Source organism: Ixodes scapularis, unplaced genomic scaffold (genome assembly GCF_016920785.2).
Source record: "Ixodes scapularis isolate PalLabHiFi unplaced genomic scaffold, ASM1692078v2 PGA_scaffold13__105_contigs__length_92229423, whole genome shotgun sequence".
Lineage (NCBI taxonomy): Eukaryota > Metazoa > Arthropoda > Arachnida > Ixodida > Ixodidae > Ixodes > Ixodes scapularis.
Genome location: NW_024609839.1, coordinates 12014020 through 12041052, shown reverse-complemented (window position 1 = coordinate 12041052; position 27033 = coordinate 12014020). Strand labels below are relative to the sequence as shown.

The window sequence follows — 27033 nt, the reverse complement described above, 5'->3', positions numbered from 1 at the left end:
CCGAGCAAAGGTTGAGCTGTAATTCTGCCGAGTTAAGCAGTCAGCTGCACTGATTTTTGCATTGCTGCCAAGAACTGAAAAAGTGCTTGGCAGGGACGTGAAGGTACCATGAAAAATTGTGTTGAAAAGAGAAACAAACCATACTTTAGTTTGAAATTAAATGCCATGTCCGACATACCAATTTAGTTGAAGTACATATCCTTCAGTGCACTTTTTTAATATACTTGAAGTATGAAAGCTACAAATAGAAAGCGAAGAGCACGTTGGAAATCCGAAACAAAACATTCAAGGGAGAGACTTGCAACTTCAACACCTAGTTGCAAGAGATCCAGACCCTGTTGTCCACTTCTTTAAATGTTTTATTCCTCCAGGCTTTACTAAGAACTAACTGACCAACCATTCAATTATTATTTATTTATTAATAAATTTATTATTAAGGAAAGTAACTAAACCAAACTAAGGTCTCTTGATAAAATTACCTTTTTGCGTTTCATAGAAATATGGACAACTACTGTTGCGCGAATGGGTTAGACACGGGTTAGAAGTGAGCGCTGCACCGCCATTTGCTTCACCACTTGTAAGACAAACACATTGAGGGACTCTGACACAGACCTGCAAACTCTCGAATCCTCGAAAGATGCATTCTCACCTCGCGTGCACGATCTGAAGAGCCTGCAGCACCTGGTGCAGCGCCTGCTGCTTGGCTTCAACGCCTTCGAGCGACAGCACAATCTTTGTCAGTGAGGGCCTGCCCGCCTTGCCTCGCTTTGCATGGCCAACCAACGTGGCACCCCGCGAGGAATCTTCGGATGTGGACTCCCCGCCCACTTTCACCGGAACATCCGGAGAACCTTGTGACAAACATCATGGAACAAGGGGTTGCAAATACTGACACAACCACTCAAACTGGACATTCCTTTATTTGTACAGCAATTATAGGGCTAGCTCTTAGAGCCTTTGTGTCCATCCTTGGGATGTAGCCTCCATGACGTCACGACACCACGACGTCCAGTGATGCCGTGACGTGACGTTGTAACGTCGCGTCCTGTGACACCGCGACGTCACGCGGCACTGCAACATCACGTGACCTGACGTAAGGTCACTTTCCTGATCGTCATGCGACACTGCAAGATCGTGCGACTTGATGCAACATCACGTGTTCACACGCTTTTGTGACGCTCACGTGACATTGCAACGTCATGTGACACTGCAACATCGTTGGATACGACGTTATATCACATGGTCACACGCTTTTCTGATAGGAATTGCCACTTTTCTTCGAAGGAAAAAACGGCCATGCCGAAGGTGGGGGGGGGGGTTAGGGGGGATTGAACTGGTAAAAAGAAAAACACAGTGTTGACGGTTGTTAATATAGAAATTCAATTTATTTTTACTCGAGCTTCCCAAAGTTAACTCAATTAACATACAATAATACAATAGCACATGTAAGTACTTGAATACGCAACAGTGAACTCAATAGCATGCATAATAACCATTTAGTCAAAAGTAAAGTGCCAAAAACAAATCCCACAGCTCCACTCATCCTGCGCAGCAGGTATGAGTAAGCACTCAGGAAACCATTTCTATTTTGCACTTTGACACACACAGGCTACAATTTTGCTACAGATGTTTCCCAAAGACAGCCGGTGCATGTTTCAGCATATCTTCATGTTCAGGCAATAAATCCAAAAAAGTGCCAGATAAAAAAAAAACAAAAAACGATAAAAGTTAAAAACAAAACAAGAAATAATTTTTAAAACCTTTTTTTACATACATGGACGTATGTGACTGAAAAGAAAGCAAGCAAAAAAGCAGGAAAGGAACAGCAAACGCCGCGGCCACCCACCTCCGTTGACGGGCGATAGCACCACGCGTATTTGTCAGGGAGCCAACAATTGTTAAAAGTTGTAAAACCATTCCACCCCCTTTTCCGGAAGGCACAGACAGCTATCAGGAAGACAGGGCAGCTCTGTGTGGAAGCTGCATGTTTCCTGCACTCTCCCAGGCGCCGGCCTTCTGTTTTCTCCCATTTTCCTCTCTCATTTGCCCGTTTGCTGCCGCACCCACTTGGACATTTTGAACGATGCAGTCGTTTCTCAAGCAAGCTTGCTCATGTGTCCTCTGTACTTGGGAGTCCTCAACGAAATTCTGTGTACTTTGTGTAAAAAAATATAAAAAAATTCTTTGACAAGCATTTTTCGTGGTAGTTTTTTTTCTTTGACTAGAATAGATTTATACCCCCCTCCCCCAAAGAAAAAAAAAGGTTGTTGCATAGGTGTATTATACTGCAGAAATGTCCGTAGAACTATGTGTGGGTGGCACAAGAAACGAGAGGCAGGAAAGGGTAACACTTTGCCGAGTCGCGCTTGAGAGTCACGTGAACTGCCCGTGCCGCAGAGGTGCGAGCTCGGCTGCTCAGCCGCTGTGCAGAGAGATGAGCGAAGGTTGTGAAATCATGGCTGCCAGAGCAGCACCTATCGCCATTTTATTCAGACAGGACCACATCGCGTTGAAGCGAGCGAACAAGCAAGCCAGCAGAGAAGAAATTGCTGCAGAAACCACTATTGTTGGTTGTCTATGAATTGCGATAGCATTCGTCTATTGGACAACCTCAAGGACGACGTTCTATACTCTGTGTCACTAGTTGTGTGCAGTGCAGGCAAAGGCAACGCCAGGCAAAGAGAGAAAGGATGAGCACTAGGAATGTGGGACAAGAGAGGAGGGCAATGAAGGGCGAGGGGAGAAAAAGAGCACGAGGAACGTTAAAGATAAGAGGAGGAATTTCTCCTCCTCCCCAGCCTTCCTAGTGCTTGCCTTTCTCCCCTCCCCTGGCATTGCCTTCGCCTGTACTGCATGCAACTAGTGACATGGAATATACGGACGACATCAAAGACGTCTAGGGCGACCTCTAAGGTGATCTCTAGGACGACCTCTAGGATAACCTCAAAGACGACGCTGAGGATGACTTTAAGAACTTCTAAGACGACCTTGAGGATGACCTCTAGGACAATGTCAAAGACGACCTCTAGGACGACATCAAAGATGACATCTAGGACAACATCTAGGACGACCTCTAGGATGACGTCAAGGTCGTCAGGCCTTTCGAAGAGGGCGTGAATGTGAAGGAGTGTGAGAATGTGAGCTGAAGTGGTCTACTGTGCATACCTACTGTGCATTAGGAGGCCAGAGAGTATAAGAAATCCGGGGGGTTTCTTATACTAAAAGCTAAAAAACGATTAAAAGGGCGCGCGTGGGCACTGCGCGGTTCTCAGCAGCAGGAACGGCGCGCCGTCAGGGAGTGCGACGATTCAAATCTGTCGGCGCCTCTGTGTTATTTGTGTGACGTCCCTTCCGTGACCAAGTTTTCGTGACATCAATCTCATAATTTTGCACCCCCTTCCATGCACGGAGAAAGAAGTTGTTCTATGTAAATAAAAAGATGCGCATGAATATTTGAAAAAAAAACAAAAAAACAACTGGCAACTGACGGCTGGTTTTAGATACAGACCGGCAACCGGCCTGCCATCCAAAAAAAACGACCGCGCTGATTGAAAACCATGCGGGTGCCAACCTTTTTTTTCTGATGGTCACGCGACACTGACTCCATAGTGTGGTCACGTGTCGTCGGCTGACACTATGATGTGCTAATGCATTTAGAGTGCCTTTGGGACAAAGCCGCCACAACTTCCAAACACTAATTGACCCGTTCAACACATTGCTTCGACACGCTCGCCTCGACTTTCCCAGCAAATGAGAAGAAAGGCGGAGGCGGACTAACCGAGGGCGCACGCTCCGAGGGGGTCCTTGGCGACGGCAAACAGCACGGGGTCGTGTCCCTGCACCCTGGCAGTCTCGGAGGTGGTCCAGGCGACACTGTGGGACGACCCGCAGGCAACCCTGGTGACTTTGACGCCCTCCAGGCCGTGCACGAGGGCGGGCTTGCGGTTCACCGTCGTGTTCCCGTTGCCCTGTTGTCCGTGGTCGTTGTCTCCCCAGGCGTACACCTGCGCAGAATGTGTGCCCCGGTCGGAATGGTCCAGTTCATTTTTCGATGCAAAGCATTTCTGGGGTCAGCTCTTAGCGGTTTTGTGTTTGTAGGATACAGCCTCGATAGAGAAGAGGGGAGATGAGCCTCGGTGAAAGGGAGGCATCCCAGTAAACTTAGCCCATGGAGTTCACGTGTTCAGTTGGGGAACCCTTGCAGTATGGGGCATGGGCCGAGAATAAAGAAGCTCGTCACCTGTCCCTGATCCGTCACGGCCAGACAGTGGAGTGCTCCGACGGACACGTGAATCACTTTCTTTCCTTGGAGGCCCTCCACGAGCTGTGGCTTCCGCACGTGCGCATCCGATCCGTGGCCCAGCCTGAAGTAGTCTCCCTTTCCCCTGCGTGCAGGGATGTCCTTCATTGGAAACTCCCCCTTGGCAACACCCCTCTGACTTCCTTGCCTGATACTTTTTAAAATGCCCCGTGGTTAGTCACACCATACAGTTCAGTTCCTCTTTAACTCAACTTTTTTACACCTTTTCTACTCCCTTTTGATACCCTTCATTTTTAAACATCAAATGCTTAGGTCGTATTTTTCTTTTAATGGCAAATCAATTTTTTGGGGGGCTTGGGGAGGGAAGCGATTTTGATGTCGTGTGATGTCACATGACACTCAAACATGTCACAAAACGACGTGATGTTACGACACCCAAACACGATGTCACAGTCACGACACCCAAATGTAACATCACAGGGCCCCATGACATCATAATCTCACAATGTCATGCGGCATCATGATGTCATATGGCATTGCATGTGACACCAATGTGACATTACAGTCACATGATGTCGATGTCACGTGACATCTTGGTGTCCTGCAATGTCAGACGCGAAATTTATTAGGTAATGTAAATGATGCACCTATGGGTAAACATTGAATACGTGACCTTGACTTGTGTGTTGGTCGAGCCCAGATCTACAATGGGTTAAGGGGGAACGCATGCATTGAAAAACGAAAAATGGTGAAAAAACTTTTTTAGAAAATATATACATTTGGGTTGTTTGTTCTATAAACTATCTCCGATTTAATTGTCAGCCCCTACTTCATAAAAAATACCGTATTTGCACGAATATAACGCGACCACGAATATAACGCGAGGGCAGTTTTTGATGCCCCCAAAAAGAAAAAAAAATATTATTACTATTATAACGCGAACCGATGCCGCGTCAATTTCTCGCACTCGGGGGCATAGCAGAAGTGAAAAGTCAATGGAAATGGAAGAAATATCAGTTTATGTTTTGACTGCACTCATCCTCACTGCTCAGGTCCTTCCGTTTACAATCCACTTGGCGACTACGCACCTGCTTGTCTGGTAGTTCTTTTTTCTTCCGTGGGAACTCCTCGGCAGCCCACAATCCAAACAAGGCGCGGAAGCAGAAGCACCAACACACAAACACCAGACCACTCTGGAGCAGAAACTAAACAATGCGCTGGCAGAAAAAAGACTGCTGAACCCGATACACGATCACACTTCTTGTTCTGGTCCCTCTTCGTAAACAAATGCCTCGTGTTGCACGATTGCGTAAACGCGGTCGGTGGTCTTGGCTTGGCTTGTGTTGATTTGACTTGGCCCGGCTTGGCTTGGCTCGAATTAACCGGTGCCCGCATTCCCGCGCGCGTGCAGCGTGCGCGCGTTGTAAAAACACAAAAGCGATAGAAATGCTTTTTTATGTTTTCTATTCGCCCCTTCACGTGGCCCAATGGCTAGAAAATGCCCCTCCACACCCCCACTTCTTTTTCCATTGGATCTTTTGCATTGACCCGGAGGGATGACTTTCTCCTCTGGCTTTCTCCAGACTCGCGCGCCTCGTGGCTGAACTTGATTCCGAATATAACGCGAGGTGCGTTTTGGAGCACGTAATTTCGGAAAAAAACTCGCGTTATATTCGTGCAAATACGGTAATGTTAAAAGGTTAATTACAAAGCCGCGATAGCTTCCAAATGGTTGTCAAAATGCAAAACCAAGCCCACCCTCACACGATCCGCGCTCCCATTCCTTTTGGCCAAAGGCCGCCATCTTGGTCTAGTTTTGGAGCCGAATTCTTTCTCTTCCTTATGCTGGCTTTGAAAACAGCATTGTCCGCGTGGTCGCGACAAGGTCGGTGGTTTGTCCTCTCGCAATCGCAAAACTGCGATTGGTCAAGCGAACATTCCTCGAAATCCACGAGAGCCTTTGGTCGCGACGCATGCCGACCAAAAGCAAATTGACGCCTTAAATTTGATGGATGTAGGTATGACAAAAAACATAAAATTCAATATTGCACAAAATGTTTTTGTAAAGATAATATTAAAAATGGCTTTGTCTTGCCCTGGGGTATCTATCCAGAAATCATGACAACAAATTTCACACTGCCCCTATTTTTTGCGAATTCTCCAGGCCCGGAACAATAGAAGCACATGAACAATTATGATGAACCCCCATAACTCGAGTCCTAGCAGTCACAGGACCATGAAACTTAGCAGTTACTCTTGTGCTAGTGTTATGAACATACCCTGAAAATTTCATTGATATAAAAAGAAATAGAGCCCTTCCACTTCCCGTGAAGATGGAGGACCAGCGAAGCTGTTATTTTACGTCTAGGACGATGCCTAGAGGACAACGTCGAGGACGACCTCAAGGACGACATTTAGGATGGCCTTGAGGACAATGCCTGGAAGACGATGTCTAGGACGACATCAAGGACGACTTCTAGGACGACCTCAAGGACAACTTTTAGGATGACCTCAAGGATGATGTCTAGGACGACCTCAGGGATGAACTCGAGGACGACGCATGAGGACGACCTCTCGAACGACCTCTAAGATGACCTTGAGAACGACTTCTAGGACGACGCCTAGGACAACCTCGAGGACGATGCCTAGAGATGATAACAAAGGATCAGGACTTCACTATTTAATTATGCCAGGGAAGGCTGACCCACGCTGATTGCCCCCCTTTTATTTTTATATATTCATTTTTGCCACGACCAATGGGGAGTTTTCTGTCAACATCTGCAGACACAGTTTTCCCAGATCCTAGCACATAACAGCTTCGCTGCAAAAAGTTTGTTTTGGGGCCTACGTCCTTTCTTAAGAGGGCGGCCCAGGGGCCCCGGCCGTACCAGGTCCAGACTTGTCCCGCCCGGGTGAGGGCAAGCGAGAACTGGGCCCCACACTCCACTTGGCAGACGCCCAGGCCATTGAGACGTTCGACGTTGTGGGGCACGCTGCAGCCCTCGCTGCCCCCGCGCCCCAGCTTGCCAAAGTCCCCGTCGCCCCACGAGAAGACCTGGCCCTCGTCGGAGAGCGCCAGCGTCTGGGCGTCCCGGCTGCCGCACGCCACCTGCACGATCCGGTGGCCCGCCAGGGCGGACACCTGCACGGGCGACAATTTGCACCACTCGTACCCCTCACAAAGTATCTGATCAAAAACTAAATTTCTAAAAAGAAGGTTTGCTGCTGTATTTTGATTTCAATCAAACCGCTGTATGTAGAATCGCTGCATATTCTACAAGCATCGCGGTCATTCTCTTTTGCTTCTTTTTCTCTTGATGTTGCAGAGAATGCACGGTTGCAGAGACTGAGGTTGAGAGCATTGCGTGGGGCGACTCCTCATAAGACCCCTTTGACGGTAGAGTCTGTTTTCCAGAGATGTACTATCCCAGTGGTCAGGTTTTCTTTCCAAAAAATAGAGCATTAAGAAAATAAGAAATACAGTTTTTTTTAAAAATTATCTAGCGAAGGGGTTTTTAAACTGGGTTCCACAAGCTGGTCTCATGGGTTCCGCGAGCATCCAAATTGCCGTTCCCCCTTCTGGTTTAACCTTTCACGGACTGAGCCATGGATTGTGTTGGTGTTGTGGGCAATCTCACCCTTCACACTATAGTCGGTTGCAAGCTAAGAAAAAACCGGAAATGCCTCTCAGAGGAAAATGTAATCCTACGCCGAGAAACGCCAGCCAATCGTTTTCATGACGTCACAATTCCGTGGACCAATCGCAATCCTTTCGAAAAAAAAAAAAAGCTCAACATGGCTGCTGGCCTTAGCAACGCGACGCTAGCTTCTCGTGACAATTATTCTGCTTTTTTGCACCGTGTTTTACGTGCCCGAGGTTACGCCACGAAATCTTAATGGTATCAGCTTGCGTTTGCAGCAGTTTTTGCACGACAACGTGAGAATCCAGCGACGCTATCGCCAACGAAAATTTCGAAGCGGGCGCAAGGCTTAGCACTGCTGAGAGCTGGAAGACGGCATGTTAGACAGTAGGTCTGTTCGATTTGGCCAGAAAGTTCTGAACTAGTTCTGTCCGAGTTCAGAGGAGTGCAGGAGTTGTGCAGCGGCGGCGCAGAACCAGTGCAGCCACCGCGCTAGGACTGGCGCTGTGATCGGCTTTCCGAGCGGAAGCGCAGCTGGTGTCGTCTGCATCTGTTGGCTCTTGTTTCTGAACGCCAAGTTGTATGCTATACTTATTTGTTTGTGGGCTGATGAGACAATTCGTGTTTCCTTAGTTTTAAAGTATAATAAAGGAACCTTTTTTGTGATTATTTTTGATTCGCGTGTACTAAAAACGTTTTCTGCACGAAATGTGTTTCTGTCTGTATTTTTAACGGCCGTTCGGTTCCCCTCATTTCCATAACCGTTCGTGTCCTTCACATTCATTTAGCAATAGTAGATTCATTCCTAGTCTCTCGAGTCTCGCATTTCTACGATATGTTCGCAGCATCGGGATGATTTTGCGTCGGGAATCACTGGCGGCAGCGCGCGGTCGATAGCGGTCACCTCGAAGACGAAGGCCTGACGATAGCGTTTTGGCCAATACAGTTATCGACCGTAACTTTGGCGTCAAGCTAAAGCGTTTTTGCTGATTCTCAAGAAAGAACTGCATGGAACTACCAAGCCAATGCCGGTTCTCAGCGTCCTTTTTCCCAGGCGCGTTAGTGGGCGTCCAGGGCATGGGAGGGCCAATGTACTAAATCCCAGACCTCTGCAATCTATTGGAGTCGTCAGTACGCATCCAAGAGCAACTGAAGGCGGGGACTATCAAGAGCCCAATACCTTTCCCGTGTCGGTAAGGAAGAATATCAACACTGTGCATCCCCACATAGCATCAAAAACAAACAATTTACGTGATCCAGTATTTCAACACTTACCCCAGAGAGCAAAATTTACACGAGCAGGTGCCTAAAACGCTTTCAGAATATCATAATCAATCAAATTCCTTATGATCTCAATTCCGCGTCCACCGCGGGTACGTTATTATCATAATTGGGAGGAAATGCAACGTCCGTATCAGCGTTATTGTTAAACATCGCAGACATTTGAGCAAGAGCAGCGGGAAATGGCACCGCGAGCGGAGACGGACGAGGAGTGTCGTCTGCTATCGCTGTCTGCTCTTGTCGTCTGCTTCTGCACGGACGCTGAACTGACTCTGGAGCCGGTGCAAGATTATGAGGAACTGGGTCTGAACTCGTTCAGAACTGGGATGAATCGAACGCGCCAGTGCAGCGGCCGGGCAACTTCCGGTTGAATCGAATGCACCAGTTCCTGCACTGCTGAACTAGTTCAGCCAGTTCAGGCGAATCGAACAGACCTAGTATCTTGGACAGAAAATGAATTGGGAAGACGGTACATTGTACATGACTTTCTTTCTTTACTAAACAGCTATTTCGTTGACAAAAACGTATTCTAACTTATTTAAATGTCCTGAATGAATTAAATAAATATTGTAGTAGTTTAAGACACGTTTCCTGGAGGAAGAAAAAGCAACGTTGCTAGCGAACTACTTTCTCGACGGTGGAGGCACTTCAGATGGGCGCAATGCGCTTGTGGGTGGAGCTAAAAGATTGTTCTTAGCTTGCAACCGACTATAATATGTACCTATATAGGTTATACATTTTACATAGTGCCCCAGGTTCACCCCTCTGCCTTCTTACTCGGTCTGTAGTCCTCTGTTTTGTCTCATTCTGTCATTGCAATAAACTTTTGTTCACTACCTAAACACCTTTATTGCCCAGTATTATCGGTTGGCAACAAGAGAGGGGGGTTCCATCAAACTTTTTGAGGCTTGCTAAAGTTCCCTGGGATCAAAACGTTTGAGAACCCCTGATCTAGCAGAAGCACATATGATGCTTGCAAGCTGCTTAGGCGTAGAAGCATCAAATTAAAATATTTAAGGCAAAAATTTGTAACCTTTCTTCCGCTCCGTTTTATTTTGGCGCGTCCGCTTTCACGACATTCCAGCGGCCTCGGATTCCTAATCGGAGGTAGTTTAACGAACTTCTCCGTTGTGAAAGCGACAAGTTTTCTTCTTCGTGCGTGAGACGAGACGAACTTGCACCGTATCGGAGGGAAACGACGATCTTTCAGGTTACCTGGACATTTCCAAGTACAAGACAAAGTCGCCGCGGCAGCCCATAGTGAACTCTTTTCCACCGAAAAAAGTAAAGAAAAAAAAACTGTAAGCTTTCAGTCTGACTGGTATAGGTTATTTCCTTGGCTAGAATACAGCACCCAAGTTGATTCCGTTTTTTGATATCCCAGTAGAATGTTCTCTACCAAAGCGAATGAGATATCCACGTTTGGCAGCTGTGGCTACAGTTATCGGAAAAAAGCTCTGGACAAAGAATCTGGCTTTAGAAAGCACGAAACCTCAGTCACGCATAAGTCATGTCAAGATTCGTGGGCTTCCTACATAGAAATGAAGTCGAGAGGACCAGGCGAGTGAAGCGAACAAGTTTGAATTTTGAAAACGCACTGCGATCCTCCTCGTGGTTTTTCCGCTGACGAACTTGCGCACGTCCGAGATAACATTTTTTTTTAATGACACATTCGTTTAGAGTTTGCCATTTTTTAAAAAATAATCTGGATATTCACTGCGACAAACTAGACGTCATAAAAATAATGAGGTTCCTATTATACTCAATGGGATTAATTACAAAAGAAACAAAAGAGGGACATTTTAAGTACACGAGAGAGAGAATATGGATTAAATGATATCCAATGAAAACGTTTGATCTAAGTTCTATTGGATGATGCCTATATTCAGCGCTAAGCCCTCCACGATTGCGTAAGTATACTTTAGGTGAGAATTCTGCTCGTCAGCAGAAAGATTATTTATGAAGGAAGCTTCCCACAAATGTAAAATTAATTATTTCTCTCCCAGATCCATTACTCCTTCTTAGTCTGGGGTACTACTACGAATACAAATTTAAACAAAATACTTGTAATACAAAAGAAAATATTGCGAAGTATTTGTAACGTGTCATACGATCACTCTAGCGAACCTCTCTTTAAACATTTGAATTTGATGCCTGTAAATAGATTATATAAATATCGTTTATGCATGACCTATAAATCAGAAGTGCAAACAAATCTTCATGCCCTTAGTGAATCGGCGTCTCTCTCGCTAAGAGTAGCAACATATCCTACTCGAAACACGGAAATTTGGACGCTCCCTGTTTGCAAAACTAACTGCGGTGAACAAATGTTAAAATATGCACTTCCTCGAGTGCTTAATTTTCCTGTTACTCACAACATTAATCTTCCGACAACATCTGTAAAAAATATCCGAGAATTTTTTTTCTTTTCCAAATGTGATTGCTTAGTTGTCATGTTTCATAACCTAAATTTTTGCTGAATTGAATAATTGCTTTGCTTGCATGTGCTTTGATTTTGTTTGCCTCTTATATAGTCGCACCTTTTTTGTAATACAGTATAGACCACTTACAACGTAACCGCTTATAGTGCAGGACAGGGTATAACGCGGTTTTTTAAACCACCAGTTCACCTCCCATAGAACTCCATGTAATTACATACCGCTTAACATGCAGGCGCGCGAAGGGAAATACCGGTTATAGTGCGGTTTTTGGCACAGCCCGCCGACCACGCCGACGACCGGAGCAGCGAGCTCGCTTCCCTGTGCGACACTAGATAACGGTGCTGACGGCGCGAGCCGCAAACTGCACTCGCGGGGCAAGGAGGTTGCTCAAAAACGCGGGGAGAAGCGAAGAGAGAGGCTTCAGTTGCCATAGCGACGGAGGGACGCACGCACGAGTCGTTCATGTGCGTGCGTCCCTCTGCTGCGTTGGAAACAAAGAAACAAACAACCGCAACGACAGACCAATCGGAGGTCGAGGAGAAGTGTTCGCGCGCGTTGCATGCCGTTCGCGGGCCGGATGGCGTCGGTTGTGATCGTCGTCGTAGACGGCGTGCATCTCATCGTTCTGCGTAAAAGCGCTATCCTTGACTCTGAATTTTCGTTGTGTGTCGCTATGATAACCCAGCACGTACTAAAAGGGAAGATCCACCTACTCGTGCGGCGATGTCGTGGCGGCGCTCTCAAGACGGCAGAAACGCCCGTGTCGTCGTGTTTGTTTACTTCGACTACAGTGGTGATTTCTAAGCATTTGTGTCCTCGAACATCGCCCGGATTTCTTATTTGGCGCATTTCATGCGTGTGCTCAAGTTCAAGGTATTACTGGCGCGTACCGTATGAAGGATGCGAATTTTCACGCGTTTTCATCTTCGGAGAAAAGTGATTAGGGTTAGCAATCCTGAACGCTCGCAACGACCGTCCGCAACCCGCGACGCCGTTAAGGGGGGACACTACCCAGAAAAAACAATTTCTGCAAAAAAAAGTTGATTTTGAAAAATGTCATATTTACATCCACCAACATCTAGAGAGTATTCCCAGAAAGTTTCATTAGTTTACACTGCATAGTTAATTTTTTATAAATTATTTTTGGTCCACCGATGCTAAAGAAAAGGTAGAGGTTGGAGCACTTTGAACACATTTTTCTTCATTCCACTTTTTGGCATAAATTTCACTTTAGGAAAACTATCGTTTTGTTATTACGCAACTTGGATTCATTTTTATGAGTTTTTCTGGGGTGAAATTTTAAGGGGAAGATAACTATGAGCTTGTATTTTTTATTTTTGTCATTTTTCATGCTCAAGAAGTAAAAGTTTGGACAAAGGATGGAAATCTAAACAACTGTATTTGTGTTTATGTGGCTTTTTTGTCATGAAAGATGGTATAACGTAGAAATATAGCTCCATAGTTATCTGCTCTGAACTGTCCTAATGCAATGTAACACATGAAAACGACAAATTTATAAGTAATTTCAAAACGATAGTTTTCCTAAGCAGACACGCCCACTTTCGTCTTTGAACGTTTGCAATTTTTTTTGTACTTCACCCAGGTTAACAAAAATTGGCAGAAATGTTCTGAACATCAACAGAAATAAGCCCTGTAAATATAATTTAAATCAGACAAGTGGCTCAAAAATTTACTTTTTTGGGTAGTGTCCCCCCTTAAAAGGCTGCACCAGGCAAAAGTCGCTCATTTCTTTTAAAATGTGTGACACACTTGAGACATAACTGTACTAGTCTATTGAAATAAAGGCTTTCCTCAAACTAAGCTTATTATAAAATAAATTCTTTTACAAAGGTAAGTTGTCTCATGGCATGTATTTTGACCTGAAAAATTGATGTTTTGGTTATAGTGCGGTACCGCTTATAGTGCGGATTTTCGCGACTCCCGAGACATACGTTATATGTGGTCTACACTGTATTGTCCTGTTCTTATCTCTGAAATTGTTACCTCTTCTCTTGATTTTCTTTCTGGATTACTTGTGCCACTGCTGCCATGTGTAAGGAGGGGGGGCCGAGGGCCCGTCAAGCTGCATGATGCAGCTTTTTTCCACGGTCTCCCTCCATCATTTGTGTTTTGACGGAAAAAATAAACATTATTATTATTATTATTATTATAAACAACGAAAACAAGACCTCCCCACCCCCGGAATTCAGTATATTCATGCAGCGCCCCCCCAGAAAAAAAATTCTGGAGCCGCCCCTGGCCGAGAGGCGCAGAAGAGGCCGTGGCACGAAGAATGACATCCATGTTTTCGCATTCACAACTCATAAGAAGTGCTTACGTGTATTGAGCCCTTTATATGCGGTTTGTGTTTATGAAGGTTCTTATCCAGAGGACACAATAACTAACAAGAATACACTGAAACTTTCCAGCGAGGCAACGAAAGGTAAAACGCAAAACGAAGAGCGGGATTTGAACCCGGTTCATCCACGTGGGAATCGCTTGTGCTGCCTGCTCGGCCACGCAAGTGGCAGTGTTATATGCCTAGTTCTTGCCAAAGCAGTTCGCCTTTTACTGCTTCTTCTTTAGCAAGCTGGGTCGTTAGGATTGGGCAGTCACCTGCTTAGGCCTGAGCTGGGTGAGGTTGTCCCCGTGGCCCAGTCGGCCGTACTCGCCCAGGCCCCAGGTGTACAGCTCCCCGCTCGACGTGATGGCCGCGCTGTGCGAGCTCCCGCACGAGATGTCCCTGATGCGCTTGGACTTGAGGGCCTCGATCAGGCGAGGCTTCTCGTAGCTCCTGAAACAAGGCGCCGAGAAAATCGGACACCGCCGCGGGTGCCACTTCGCCCTGTCCTCAAAGCTACCCACTGCTACAACCGCTGACACAATGAGAATGGCAGAGCATTTTCCGTCCTCCAGCGTGCGCTCCGTGCCTTCCACCATGCTTTGGTTGCGCGCGCGCACTAAGTGCACCAGACGCAGAAGCATACTCAAAGGCGGGAAACTCGCGCTGGGACAACTGAAGCTCCTCCCTGCCGTTCTCACCTCGTCAGTGATCGTGTGTATCACAAGTGTAGAATATACCATAGGCTAGAACACGACTCGGACATTGGAGGACTGACAATGCAAATTATAGAAAGAATTGTCAGTTTGTCTTAGTAGAGATTCTCGAGAAATGCTAAGAACTGCAGCTCTCATTTTGGCGACTCTTCTCCCAAAAAAGCCTGGTGCTATTCGTGAAATGTTGACTGCTCTTCCGAGACTGTTTCAGATGTTCAGTTGAATACAGACCCTACCCTCTGCCACCTTCTCAAACCTTTGTTTAGTTTTGAGTCTCCGTGAACAATAAGTAGTTATAGAGCTCCTTGGAAAACTTGCGAGTTTGCATGTTGGGCAGAGGTCAAACTTTTGAACTACTCAAGTGATCGGAATGAAATTTGCAGGGGAGATTTAGCTTCAGATGTAGGTGTACTGTGCAAACTTTCAGCTCTCTGGGACAAATTTACATACCTGCATAAGATGATGTGTCACTTTTCATTAAGAAATCTATGATATGCAAATGAAGCTATTAAGCATCATTTTGACTGCTTGAATATAAAGTGGGGGATATGGGACCTCGGGCTATCTAGTTTTAACAACTTAAATGTAAATATTTCAGGAAGAGTTATTACCTCAAACTATGAGATGCATATCTGTCCACTGTCAGTTTTTGAAAAATTAGTTTTTTATCACTGAGGACTACAACCTAAAACAAAATAAAGTAGATAGCCCAATTCCTGAGTAAATTTCAGTTCAGAAACATCTTGATTGTGGTATCAGAATACTTTCACCTTCGAACAAAAGATTCCTTCGTATGAAATTTGCAGCAAAAAGTGGAACTGAGAAAAATGCATTCAAACATTGAACTTCTTTACTTTGTTACTGCCTCACAATGTGTTGAAAATATTTTATATCAACTTAACTATTTGGCATATGGTTATCAAATTTGGTGTAAAGGTGTATAATTAGTTTCTAAAACTAAAAACGTCAAAATTAAAAAATGAATTTTTTCAAAAAAATTTAAAATTTAGGCCCATGTCCCCCCTTAACTCCACCAATCTTTTTTGAAAGTATGACCTAAATGTAGGGTGTCTGAAATAACCAGGCTCGATTAAAAACGGGCCGTAAAAATAGGCGCCTGCACGTAGCAATCTAAACTTTTCGTCAGAGGTGTATTTCACAGGTCAATTTTAACTTGTAAAATTACAAAGCATAGCTCTTAATCTGTAAAAAAAAAATGGGGCCCCAGAATTTGTCAGGGTTAACGGCGGACGGCAACGCAAACGACCGAGTCGAGTGGAGGGGTGTGTTTGGTGCACATACTGATATAGATGGCGTCGAGAGCAGCGTCTGAAACTGTAGCCGACCAGTGAAAGAGAGCAGACAACACGCAATTGGAATCTATCGGCAGCAAAAACGCTGTTATTGTGCGACGAAATTTTTCTTTTCTTACTTCAAGTTTTGCTTTTATTGTCCGCATTTACTTTTAAAGAGCCACTGAGAAGAAAACAGGTTTTTTATACAGTGTAGTCGGGACATGCATGTCAAAAAACAAATTTCACGCAAAAAAAAAGTTTTTTAGGAATAATATTGACGGCGCAGGATGCAATTTAGTTGGTAGTCACCTCCTTCTCTCGGCATTTCAGGTACGTAAAGCAGAGGTACGAAGCTGTGACCATCACATTGAGGCGGAAAGAGTGCATGACCATTTCGCAATGTCATAGACTTTTCGCAGATAATTAATACGCAACTAAAATAAATCTTGCGCCGTCAATATTGCTCTAAAAAAATTTGCTTCGCATGAAATTTATTTTTTGACAAGCGTGTCCCAAGCAGACTGTTTAAAAAAAACATTTTCTTTTCAGTATTTTACTTTTCAGTAAAATTACAAAATTTCTTTGTAATTTTACGAGATAAAGGCGACCCGTGAAATATACCTTTGACGAAAAGTTTAGATTGCTACATGCAGGCACCGATTTTTACGGCCCATGTTAGATTAAGCTCGGTCATTGCAGACACCCTATAGACTACGATTGTATACATCTGACGGCCAGTGTGCAGGGTGGGCTTCACCGGTGAAATTCCACGTATTCTAGAGGAGAGCTCCTGCAGGTCCAGAAACCAGACTCACATCCTGTTTCCATGTCCAAGCTTCCCGTCGTCTCCTTCTCCCCAGGAAAAGACTTTTCCGTCCACAGTCTGTGCCAGTGCGTGTCTGCCTCCTTTAGCAAAGACAAAAACAAAATTCAGGTTTTATCGAATAAAATACGGCCCTTTAGCATATCCCAGAAGCACCCTAACTGCAAAGCATCCATAGGTACCCCAGACATGTCATGTAAGATCATGATGGGATGTCGGGTCACATCATGCGGCCATCAAAAAAGCACGTTGTCGTATGACCTTATGTCACGTGACGTCACAATGTCATGTCGTGATGCCACCCAACGTCATGATTCACAAGACGTCACAGTGTCATGACAATGCGAGGTGAAATCATGATGTCAGGTGGCGTCATAATGTAACATGATGTCACAGTGTCGTGCAAAAACCAATGGCAAGAAAGTTTCCTGTCTTAAAACTCGTCACCGTCCAACACCCTGGTCAGACACCAACTGTTGTAGTCAACACTACGACATCATCGAAGTGACGTCAAAGTAGACGAGGCTACATGCCATGGACAGGAAAACACTAGGAGCTCGCCCAATGAATGCACTCAAGAGGCAGATGCAGCTTACCCGAATGGACAGCCACCTTCCTGACAACGTACTGCCCGAGAGCGGTGAGTTGCCTTGGAAACGACACATTGTTGCAGTGGCCGAGTCCCAGGCGGCCGTTGGTGCCCTCCCCGCAGGCATACACTTTCCCGTCGTGTGACACTACAAATGAAAAAGGATCCGACTTTAAGCACATCTGCTCAATTTTAGGCTAGTGCAAACGGTGGATTTTGAGTTCGAAACAAATTTGAAGCAAATAGTGGTTATGGCCAAATATTTTCTAATCCAATGTCAAACAACTTTTCGAAGCCTTTTCGTCATTAAATTTTTGTTCAAGCATGATGCAGAGCAGTGATTACCGTGCACCATGTTTAAACAAAATTCTGCCAAACTCGTGAAGGTTGTTCGCAACCTTCCACTCGTCCACTTCTACACTCGGTTAATTTAAATATAACTATATTTATAAACTGTGGCATGTGAATGACATATGTATCGCAGCTCTCCTAATCGAGGGGATTTATAGATCTCCTTGCTATATGCACATATTTTTCTTCAATTTCAAATTTCGCAAAAAATCAAGCACGAGTGATGAACGCAGGTTGTCAGGACATTGCTTTTAACTAAAGCATAGAGTTATTATAATGTACGCTAGAGGTTCAACTGGCGCTAGTGTGCTGCTGCAAATTGAAGCAGACAGCAACCAGTCCGAAATTGACTTCCGGTAATGCATTTCTAAGGGAGAAAGCGAGTGCATTTTCTCTCTGCGCTCGATTATAAGGGCAAATATCACGAATAATTCGTACGTACTAGGCACATTGGAACATTTCTCATTCACGCAGGCAAAATAATTGGTCACTTACGGCGTTTTTATTTTAAATTCGTGACCTAAAAAACGGTGCTAAAACCGCTTCGTACGTGTATTTATGTGCACTGTCGGACACAGTTAGCGCGAACACGGCGACGGCGCTTTCTAGTATCGGGGATATACGTGTCAAACGAACGAAGGACACCTGGAAAACCAAAAGAGACGGCAAGAACTTCGCAGTAACACTGGATAAGTAACTCATTGTGCATGCAGACGATCAAAATTAATTTAAAGCCACGTAATATAGTCCGACTTCCATTAAATAAGTACTGCTTTATTCTTTCTACTCATGTGCGAATATGCTTGTTCTGGGTTCAAAGCATCACCCGCACGCTCCAAATATTTCCGAATAGGGAGAAGCCAGAGAACAGGTGCCCGAAAAAAAAGCTGTCCTACATAGGAAATAATAAAAAGACACACCTTTTGTGGCCAACATACTTTATTTTTTATGTTCAAATGTTTTTTAATTGATCGTAAAGATGCGCACGACGGAGTCATTTTCATATAAGGACAGGACGGGCATGTCAGCAATATATAAGCGCCACCGGAATGCTAGCGAAGCTTGAACACACTCTGCATTCCTTTCGATCGTTATTTTGCTTAGAATCGTCGCTCGTTTTTACGTACCTGCCGTGGAACAGAGGTTTGGGCCTGAAATATAACGAAGTTTAACATCGTTCAGCGGTAAAGAAAAATGCTGTAATTAAAGCAATTACACTTTCACTATACCATACACTATTCGGTACGAAAGAAATAACAAAACTTATTCATGTTGTTTTCCGGCGAAGAGGCAAAATGCACGTGCGTTTTCCCATAGGAATGCACAGGAGCACCGCAAAAGTAGACTGGTTGCTGTCTGCTTCAATTTGCCTCCCGGAAGTCGCATAGACACTAGCGCCAGTTGAACCTCTAGCGTACATTATAATAACTCTATGAACTAAAGTTCCGCGTTTTCGGTTTCTATTTTTTCCAAATTCGGCATACTTTTTTCGGTGTTTATTTTAAAATTCAATTTTCGTTTTTTTTCGGCGTATATTTATGCTCGCAAAAGTTTATCGTCTTTTTTCAGTGAATATGAAATAAACACCAACGGACACCGGATCAGATGATCCTTGTAGCTCTGATATTTGTGATCATTCAAAGAATAGCGGCACAGATGCATTGAAAAAGAAATTGACACTTTATTTGGCATATGTGTGCAACTGTAAAAGAAACAAAAAAAAAAACACACAAGGACAGACAAGTTAGATATGAAGCCTACGCCCAAAAAACATGGAACTTTACCTTCTGTACATCAGGATTACATGATCTTATTATAGTACACACACACGGACTTTCTCAGGTTCTCCTCGTTGATTCGCATTCTTTATTTCCTGTTAATATGACCCTGAGCTTCGAAAATGCCCTCTCAACGCTAACACTGGACACTAGCAGGCTGATGAGATGGAGCGCTGCCCGAGCCAAAATCGGCCAATCAACCAATTGTGACCACCAAAAGAGACACGGTGCGATGTTTTGAAGCACAACACAACATGCAGAGCTTGCATCAAGTCAGTCTTCCTTACAACGAGTTTGAAAACACACTCGTACATGGTGAAGTCATGGGGCATTTGGCACATCACGTTCCGACCGATGATGCGGCACATTCAAACCAAAACGTCGTGATGGCATCCGTGTATCTCATACATTCGGACACGTTTCGAGAGACACTGTCGCTCCACTTTTTCGCCACAGCTTTGTGATACGAAGGAAGGTCAAAGTGACCTTTTCCGGTTAAAACCGAATTTCCGAAAATGAATTCGACATACTTTTATCGGTTTTTATCGGTTTAAACCGGAAACTCCGAACCCTACTTTTAACACATACTCTCGCATAAATCGCAGCAGCTTAGCCCCTTGAGTGCACTTCTCCTTGTGCACTCAAAAGGCTAAGCTGCGGTAAAACAATACAGTGTAGACCACATATAACGTATGTCCTGGGAGTCGCGAAAATCCGTATTATAAGCGGTACCGCACTATAACCAAAACATCAATTTTTCAGGCCAAAATAGATGCCACGAGACAACTTACCTTTGTAAAACAATTTATTTTATGTTAGATGAAAAATAAAGCTTAGTTTGAGGAAAGTATTTATTTCACCAGACTAGTATAGTTCTCTCTCAAGTGTATCACACATTTTGAAAGAAATGAGCGACTTTTGCCTGGCGCAGCCTTTTAACGGCGTCGCGGGTTGCGGACGGACATTGCGAGCGTTCAGGATTGCTAACCCTAATCACTTTTCTCCTGTGATGAAAACGCGTGAAAATTCACATCCTTTATACGGCACGCGCATGAAATGCTCCAAAAAAGGCATGAAATGCGCGCATGAAATGCTCCGAATAAGAAATCCGAGCGATGTTCGAAAACACAAATGCTTAGAAAGCACCACTGTAGTCGAAGTAAACAAACACGACGACACGGGCGTTTCTGCCGTCTTGAGAGTGCCGCCACAACATCGCCGCACGAGTGGGTGGATCTTCCCTTCTAGTACGTGCTGGGTTATCATAACGACACACAACGAAAATTCACAGTCAAGGATAGCGCTTTTACGAGGAACGATGAGCTTCCACCACGCCGTCTACGTCGACGATCACCACCAATGCCAAGTTTGCGGATAAAAAAGCCGGCCCACGACCGGCATGCAACGCACGCGAACGGCTGGTTGGGCTTGCCAACGCCTTGCGCCGTGAACGACATGTGCGTGCGTCCCTCCGTTGCTATGGCAACTGAAGCCTCTCTCTTCGCTTCTCCCCGCTTCTTCGAGCAACCTCCTTGCCATCCTTGCCGAGAGTGCCTCTTGCGGCTAGCGCCGTTATCTGGTGACGCACAGGGAAGCGTGCTCGCTGCTCCAGAAACCGCACTATAACCGGTATTTCCCTTCGCGCGCCTGCATTTTAAGCGGTATGTAATTACATGGAGTTCTATGGGAGGCGAACCGGTGGTTTAAAAAAGCCGCGTTATACCCGGTCCTGCACTATAAGCGGTTACGTTGTAAGTGGCCTATACTGTAGCCGCAAAACCCGCAAGGTCCACAGGTATTGTTTCCCCACAGTGCACAGGTGCTCGGTGAGAAGCGCACTCGACAAGGCTCACCTGCCGCGATCAACTTTTTGAAAAGTATGAATATCGTAGTTCATCTCGAAACGAATATCGAATAGCGTATCATTCGAAACTATTATTCGAAACCAAACAAGATAAAGCACAACTCACCAATGAACAGGCTCTTGGAGCCTCCGGCAATGTGCAGCGGCTTTAGGCAGGAAATTGTCTCCGAGAACTGGGGCAATTTCACCTGTACAAAGATTATCGTTGCAATCGGTTTGCCATCAATATATTCCCCGCCGGAAAGCCCAGTCCAAATGCGATTCCATGCGAAACAATCTCCACAAGCAATCCTATAATGATGATGATGATGATAATTATAATGACGACATTGTGATGATGGGCATAATGATGATAATAGGTCCAATAAAATTATTTTTTATCATCATGCACAAGCAATCCCACCGTTACTATGAGAGTTCCGTGATAATTGCCTCACTATGCTACCTTTTTAAAAAACACAAGAAAAAGGAGCCTCCCCGATACTTCGAAAGAGCAGCCTAACAGACTTACAGTGATGTGATTGGCCAAAGCCGTTTAGGAGCACCGTTTGGAGCAGCCAAAACAGTGTTTTGGAGCAGCAAAAGTAGCCTTTGGAGCAGCCAGAAGAGTGTTTTGGAGCAGAATAAGTGGCTTTCGGAGCAGCTAAAACAGTGTTTCCGAGCAGCAAAAGTGGCTTCTGGAGCAGCTATTCTTAGAAAAACAAAAGATATTTGTTTCAAGTGCAGGACGAACGAAGGACACTTTGCTTGCCGCAATAAACAAATTATAGTGAAGTTAGACCACCTGGAATTCTTTCAACGTGTAACTGAAATGCCAATGACAAAACACCTTTTGCAATGCTTCAGTTAAATGATACGTATATATGTACCCGCTATAGGTAATTAAGAATCAAAGTGCTCATATTAAAATTTATTTGAAAATGACCAGCTTAGTAGTAAATAGCACAGCAGTAGGTTGACTATTGATAAAATAAATTAAAGCAGTCTCCGACTGATGACGCACATAACTACTGCAGTGCAATGCTAAATTCTAGCGCAAGGGGAGATGGCTGTTCGACCGAAACCGTGGCACTCCGCTCCGTCGCTAACTGGTTCCCAAAATTGTATGCGAAATGTAACTGTCCAGCATACGACTAAAAACAGTCCAGCGGCACGTGCTTGCCAAGCGGGCAGGCGAGGTACAAGCTAAACACACGCAGAAAAAAAAAAAAAAGAATCTGAGCACATTGGTGCAAGACATTGCGAGCCAGGATCAAAAAGTTCTTGAAACGCTTTGTGCAACGACTGAACTTGAGACAAACAAGCGCGCTGTGCGGGTTCAGCGTGCAGAAATTGCCTTCTTAGCTTTAGCCCACTTCTCTTCACCAACTTTCTTTCGCGGCAGATGTTTCACGTACCTGGGTCCCTCTCAAAAGAAAGCCTACGAGAGAAACCTAGGTAATCAATACTTTGACACAGCAGTCTTTGAGCAAGAGGAATTTTTGCAGTAGCGTATTAAAGAAGAACAGGAATGTTGATGAACATGCGGCGGTCCTTACGTTCCAATTTAGAAAGCGCCATATTCTTTTTTATCAGCGCAAGAAGCATAGCTTGATTGTTTAGATTCGGTGCGCTATTTGTGCATCCCGTATAAAACCCAAAAGTTCTCCGGCCTGCGCGTTCACTCTGGTCTATTTGTAGTAGTCCTCAAGGGAGGCCAGGTTGAGGCCTCGTGCCCGAGTCAGGGGGAGGAGGCGGTGCTGAAGATTCGGGCAATTCCAAAGAATTCGCAGCTTTCAGCAATGGTGGTACCGTGCTGTGAGAATCGCGCTCCCTAGCTCCTGGATGATCGGCTTCACAATAAAGGCGCTTGCCTACACCTATCCTGGCATGAAAAAAATAAAATAAGGCTCCAACACTGCTCGTATATAGCAAAACTAGCATTACTTAGCCGTCGCAGATCCAGCCTCGTACTGCTGTTCTAAGACGATCATCCAGATGACAGCCATTTTGATAGGCACCAGTGCGCCCCCTATAGGTCGTGAAAGTTGCGAATGTGTCGGAGGCAAACTGCGGACGCCCTGGCAGAGCAGTAGAGTAAGGCCAGGGTGGCATCATCGGGTCCCCGGCCCCAAGAGGCCAAGACTGCTGGGGTAACTGCGAAGCGCAGCGACGTGGGGACGGCAACACCCGACGTCGCGCGACCGCGGCGATTGGCAGGCAGGGACCAAATATAGTTTTCCCAAAGCCGTTGCTTAAAGGAGCGAGTTCTTCAGCTCACAAAGTACTACCCATGCCACACGGGCAACTCGAATGCCATTTACAATGAATGCCATTTGTGTGATCGGCGAATCAGCTTGCAATCTGCCGCGCGTGGAACGCGCTACGCCTGGAGTGTTGCGCGCTGATTGGCCATCCGCTCAAATGTCATTTGTTGTAAATGGCATCCGAGTTGCCCGTGTGGCACGGGTATAACTCCCGCTGCACAAAAACGTGGTTTCGTTTCATAGCAAGGCGGCATTTCTGGTACCCCATCACGTTGGCTTCGGAGCGTCCGCACACGCCTGCGTCTATATTTGAAAAAATAAAATAAAAAAAAAAAATGCGCGATAACGAGGGTGCGGAACGGGACATGGTGGAAAAATTTATGCAAGACCGGATGAACAATTGATGTAGGGTACTTTGTGTCGGGCGGCCGCTTGCGCCACCTAACTCACGCGTGCTCAATTACGGTTCTCACTTTAGTTTCGGTTAAAAAAGCGACAAAAACAGGTCCTTTGGCGCAGGCTTGGCGCAGATTACCCATACTTTGGCAAAATGTAGCAGGATGTAGCAGGGTTAGCCCTTTGGCGCAGTTTGGAGCAATTGGCGCAGCAATCACATCACTGGACTTAGCATTTTCAGGATCAAGCTAAGCAGCTTAGCACCTTCCAAAGCTACTCTCTCTTTGCAAAACACCGGCTGCCACTAAGCTCCTTTTCAAGTCCTTTCCACCAGTTTTGACCACATTCATGCATTGTTTGGACTAGCTTTCAAGCACGGCATGCTTGCATCGTAGGAAAGCCAGCCTGCCGAAAGCACACGCCCTTCTGTTCCAGAATGGCTCGAAATGAAGAAAGCAGAAATCAATCTTTAATCTTTCACATTCCTTCTCATTAAGTGTTCATCCTCGCTTATCTCGGCGATCTGGATTCCTTTCACATTCCAAATTGCGCTTCGCAGGTGTCCGTTGGACCTCAAGTCACTGCTTATGATGCGAGGACACACTGTGCCATCTGTCGGGCAGTCTTGGAATGCTTCCGGTATATTTTACGCACCATTCTTTCACCGGTGCTCTAAATAATGCCGACAATGTCATAAGCGACCAACTGTCACAGATAGTGCGTAGATTTCATCTCGCAAGTAAAGTATTGCAAGACATTTAGTTTAGTTATACGCAGATCGAAAATGTGTTCCATCATGGATGGTGCCAGTGTGCTCACTCGCTGTAATGCTCGAGGGAGAGCGGCAGGCTGACGCACGCGACACCGACGAGCCTCGAGTAGGTGCGCCGTGCATGCAAAGGTATCTCGGCAGGCTCGCCATCATTCGTGCTTAGTCCACGAGCACCGAGAGACTGCAAGCCTGCCAAAAATACCTCCGCGTGCAGGCTGCACCTGCTTAAGAATCTTTGGTCCTTTTTGTTTATTGCTCTTGTAAGACTCTGGCATACGAGCGGTGGTGTGAACTAGGCTTTTCAAAGGAAGCACTTTGAGATTTAGAAGCGTAAAAAATGTGCGTGCTACGAGCCAGCGCCGCACGGATTGAGGTGACGGGAGCCCACCTTGGAGCCCTTGAGCCCCCCCAGCTGGTCCTTGTCGTTGAGACCCCAGACGCAGGCCTTAGTCTGTAGGTCCCGGAAGCTCTCCGAAGTCCGGTCCCTCCGCTGGAACGGCCCGTGCGAGTTCACGGCGGCCGGTCCGTCTTCCCCGTCCTCCCCGTCAGAGGCCAAGTAGGGGAACGACGGCGAGAGGTCCTCGTCCTCCCCATGAGAACGGCCAACCACAGAGAGTCCGTGCACCTTGCACTCGATGCCGCCACTTCGGCACTCCCGGATCGCAATTTCAATGAAGCGGTAGTACTGTGGACAGAAACGAGAAAATTAAAATTACCATTATCAAATACTTCTTGCAATAAAAAATATTGGCTCTCTTTTTGGCATTTCCCAAAGGCATTCTAAATGCATAGTATTTATAGGGCCTCTTTGCACTCCTCCATTTGCGGGCACAGTAAAGAGGCAGCAGAAGGGCACATTGTGACGGTTCTGCGAAGATATAAAGCCGTCAGACTGTCATGTGAAATCACGGTGTGACATGTCATGTAACGTCCCAGTGTCACGTCATGTCATAAAGTCATGTGATGTCGTAATGTCACAGGACATCATGGCGTCACGTGAAGTCACGCAATTCCTTTAGTCACAAGACAGTTTTGCCTGACGTCATGATGTGAGATGACAGTGATGTCACTGAGGCTACATGTCACGGACTCACAATCCGAGGCTGGCCTTAGAAACGCTATGCATTTGAAACATCCGCAGCTTTTCACCACAGTGACCTAAAAAGTGACAATGTGATAGCTGTTAATACGCATAGTCACACAAGCACTTTTATGCATATGTACTCTTTATTTAGTCGTTGATGCACAACACAGCCTTGTGGTCACTGAAGTATGTAGAAAAGGATATCACTGTCCATGACTAAATCAAGACCGTTACGAGTGGCGTGTTGCATTACATCTGACAGCACATGCAAATCAAGTTTATAGGTGAGGGATGTGTAGTGGCGTCCTGCCTCGAACCACGGAAGAAGGAGAAGACACAGATGCCTGGCAAGAGCCAAGTGTGTGTGCTAGATGAAACAGGAAGGCAATTCTTGGAAAACCGTTTATGGACACAAAATATGTCTTATCAGCCAATTTTCATAGAGTTCTGAACGTTTGACTGTAGTGGCCGACTATAATGAAAGACCGACACCAAAAAAACATTACGCTTACAGGGAACCATACAGAAAAACTTGAGCCCTTTGGCAGGAGTTTAACTTACCACCTTGAGATTGTGAGCCAAGTGCTTAGCCAACTGAGCCATTCAGGGACGGTGGCTGAAGGGGCTTCAAGCCCGTGGATATGGACGGCCATGGGCTTGAAGCTCCCAAACCCGTGCAGCAAAGATAGAAATAGCTACTCGGTACATGAATTCTTTTACGATAGAATAGGTCAAGTCGCTGTATTAATTTTTCTCATAATGCCTCCCGGGTTTTGGAATACTTTTGCTTACAATGAAGGCACTAAAGGAGCCCGGTGTTAAGAGGACAGAAAAGAACAGCTTAAACAGGAAGCATGCTGCACCTCTCTGAGGTCAGCCAGGAGGGTGACTTGGCTGTCTGTGGATCCAATGTGGACCGTCTCCAGTTCCGTCATCCAGGTCAGGCAGGGACCGCCACTGACCACCACCAGCGATGGCATGTAGCTCGAGTCCGCCGGATCCACGGTCATCCGGAGCCGCTGGATCACTACTCCTTGATGCATCTCCAGCCTTATCCAGTGCTTTAGAAAAAGCAAAAACCCACAGAGCTTTCTTTGACACCAAAGTTTATAACAAACCCAGGCATAGGCTCAGGCTAAAAACGTCAAATATCT

General features: G+C 45.6%; 1 protein-coding gene across 3 annotated transcripts in view; it reads right to left on the bottom strand.

Moving 5' to 3' along the window:
* Positions 1-27033, bottom strand: part of LOC8024807 (E3 ubiquitin-protein ligase HERC2) — a 219161-nt gene that overhangs the window by 53388 nt on the left and 138740 nt on the right. For all 3 annotated transcript variants that reach the window (XM_042289815.1, XM_040214461.3, XM_042289816.1), the window contains exons 51-60: positions 26743-26940; positions 25184-25480; positions 21488-21569; positions 17396-17536; positions 16792-16882; positions 14241-14418; positions 7150-7403; positions 4241-4385; positions 3779-4004; positions 650-851 (exon numbers count right to left, since the gene is read on the bottom strand). In XM_042289815.1, the coding sequence (XP_042145749.1) occupies positions 650-851; positions 3779-4004; positions 4241-4385; positions 7150-7403; positions 14241-14418; positions 16792-16882; positions 17396-17536; positions 21488-21569; positions 25184-25480; positions 26743-26940 (1814 nt within the window). The remainder of the gene's footprint in view (positions 1-649; positions 852-3778; positions 4005-4240; positions 4386-7149; positions 7404-14240; positions 14419-16791; positions 16883-17395; positions 17537-21487; positions 21570-25183; positions 25481-26742; positions 26941-27033) is intronic.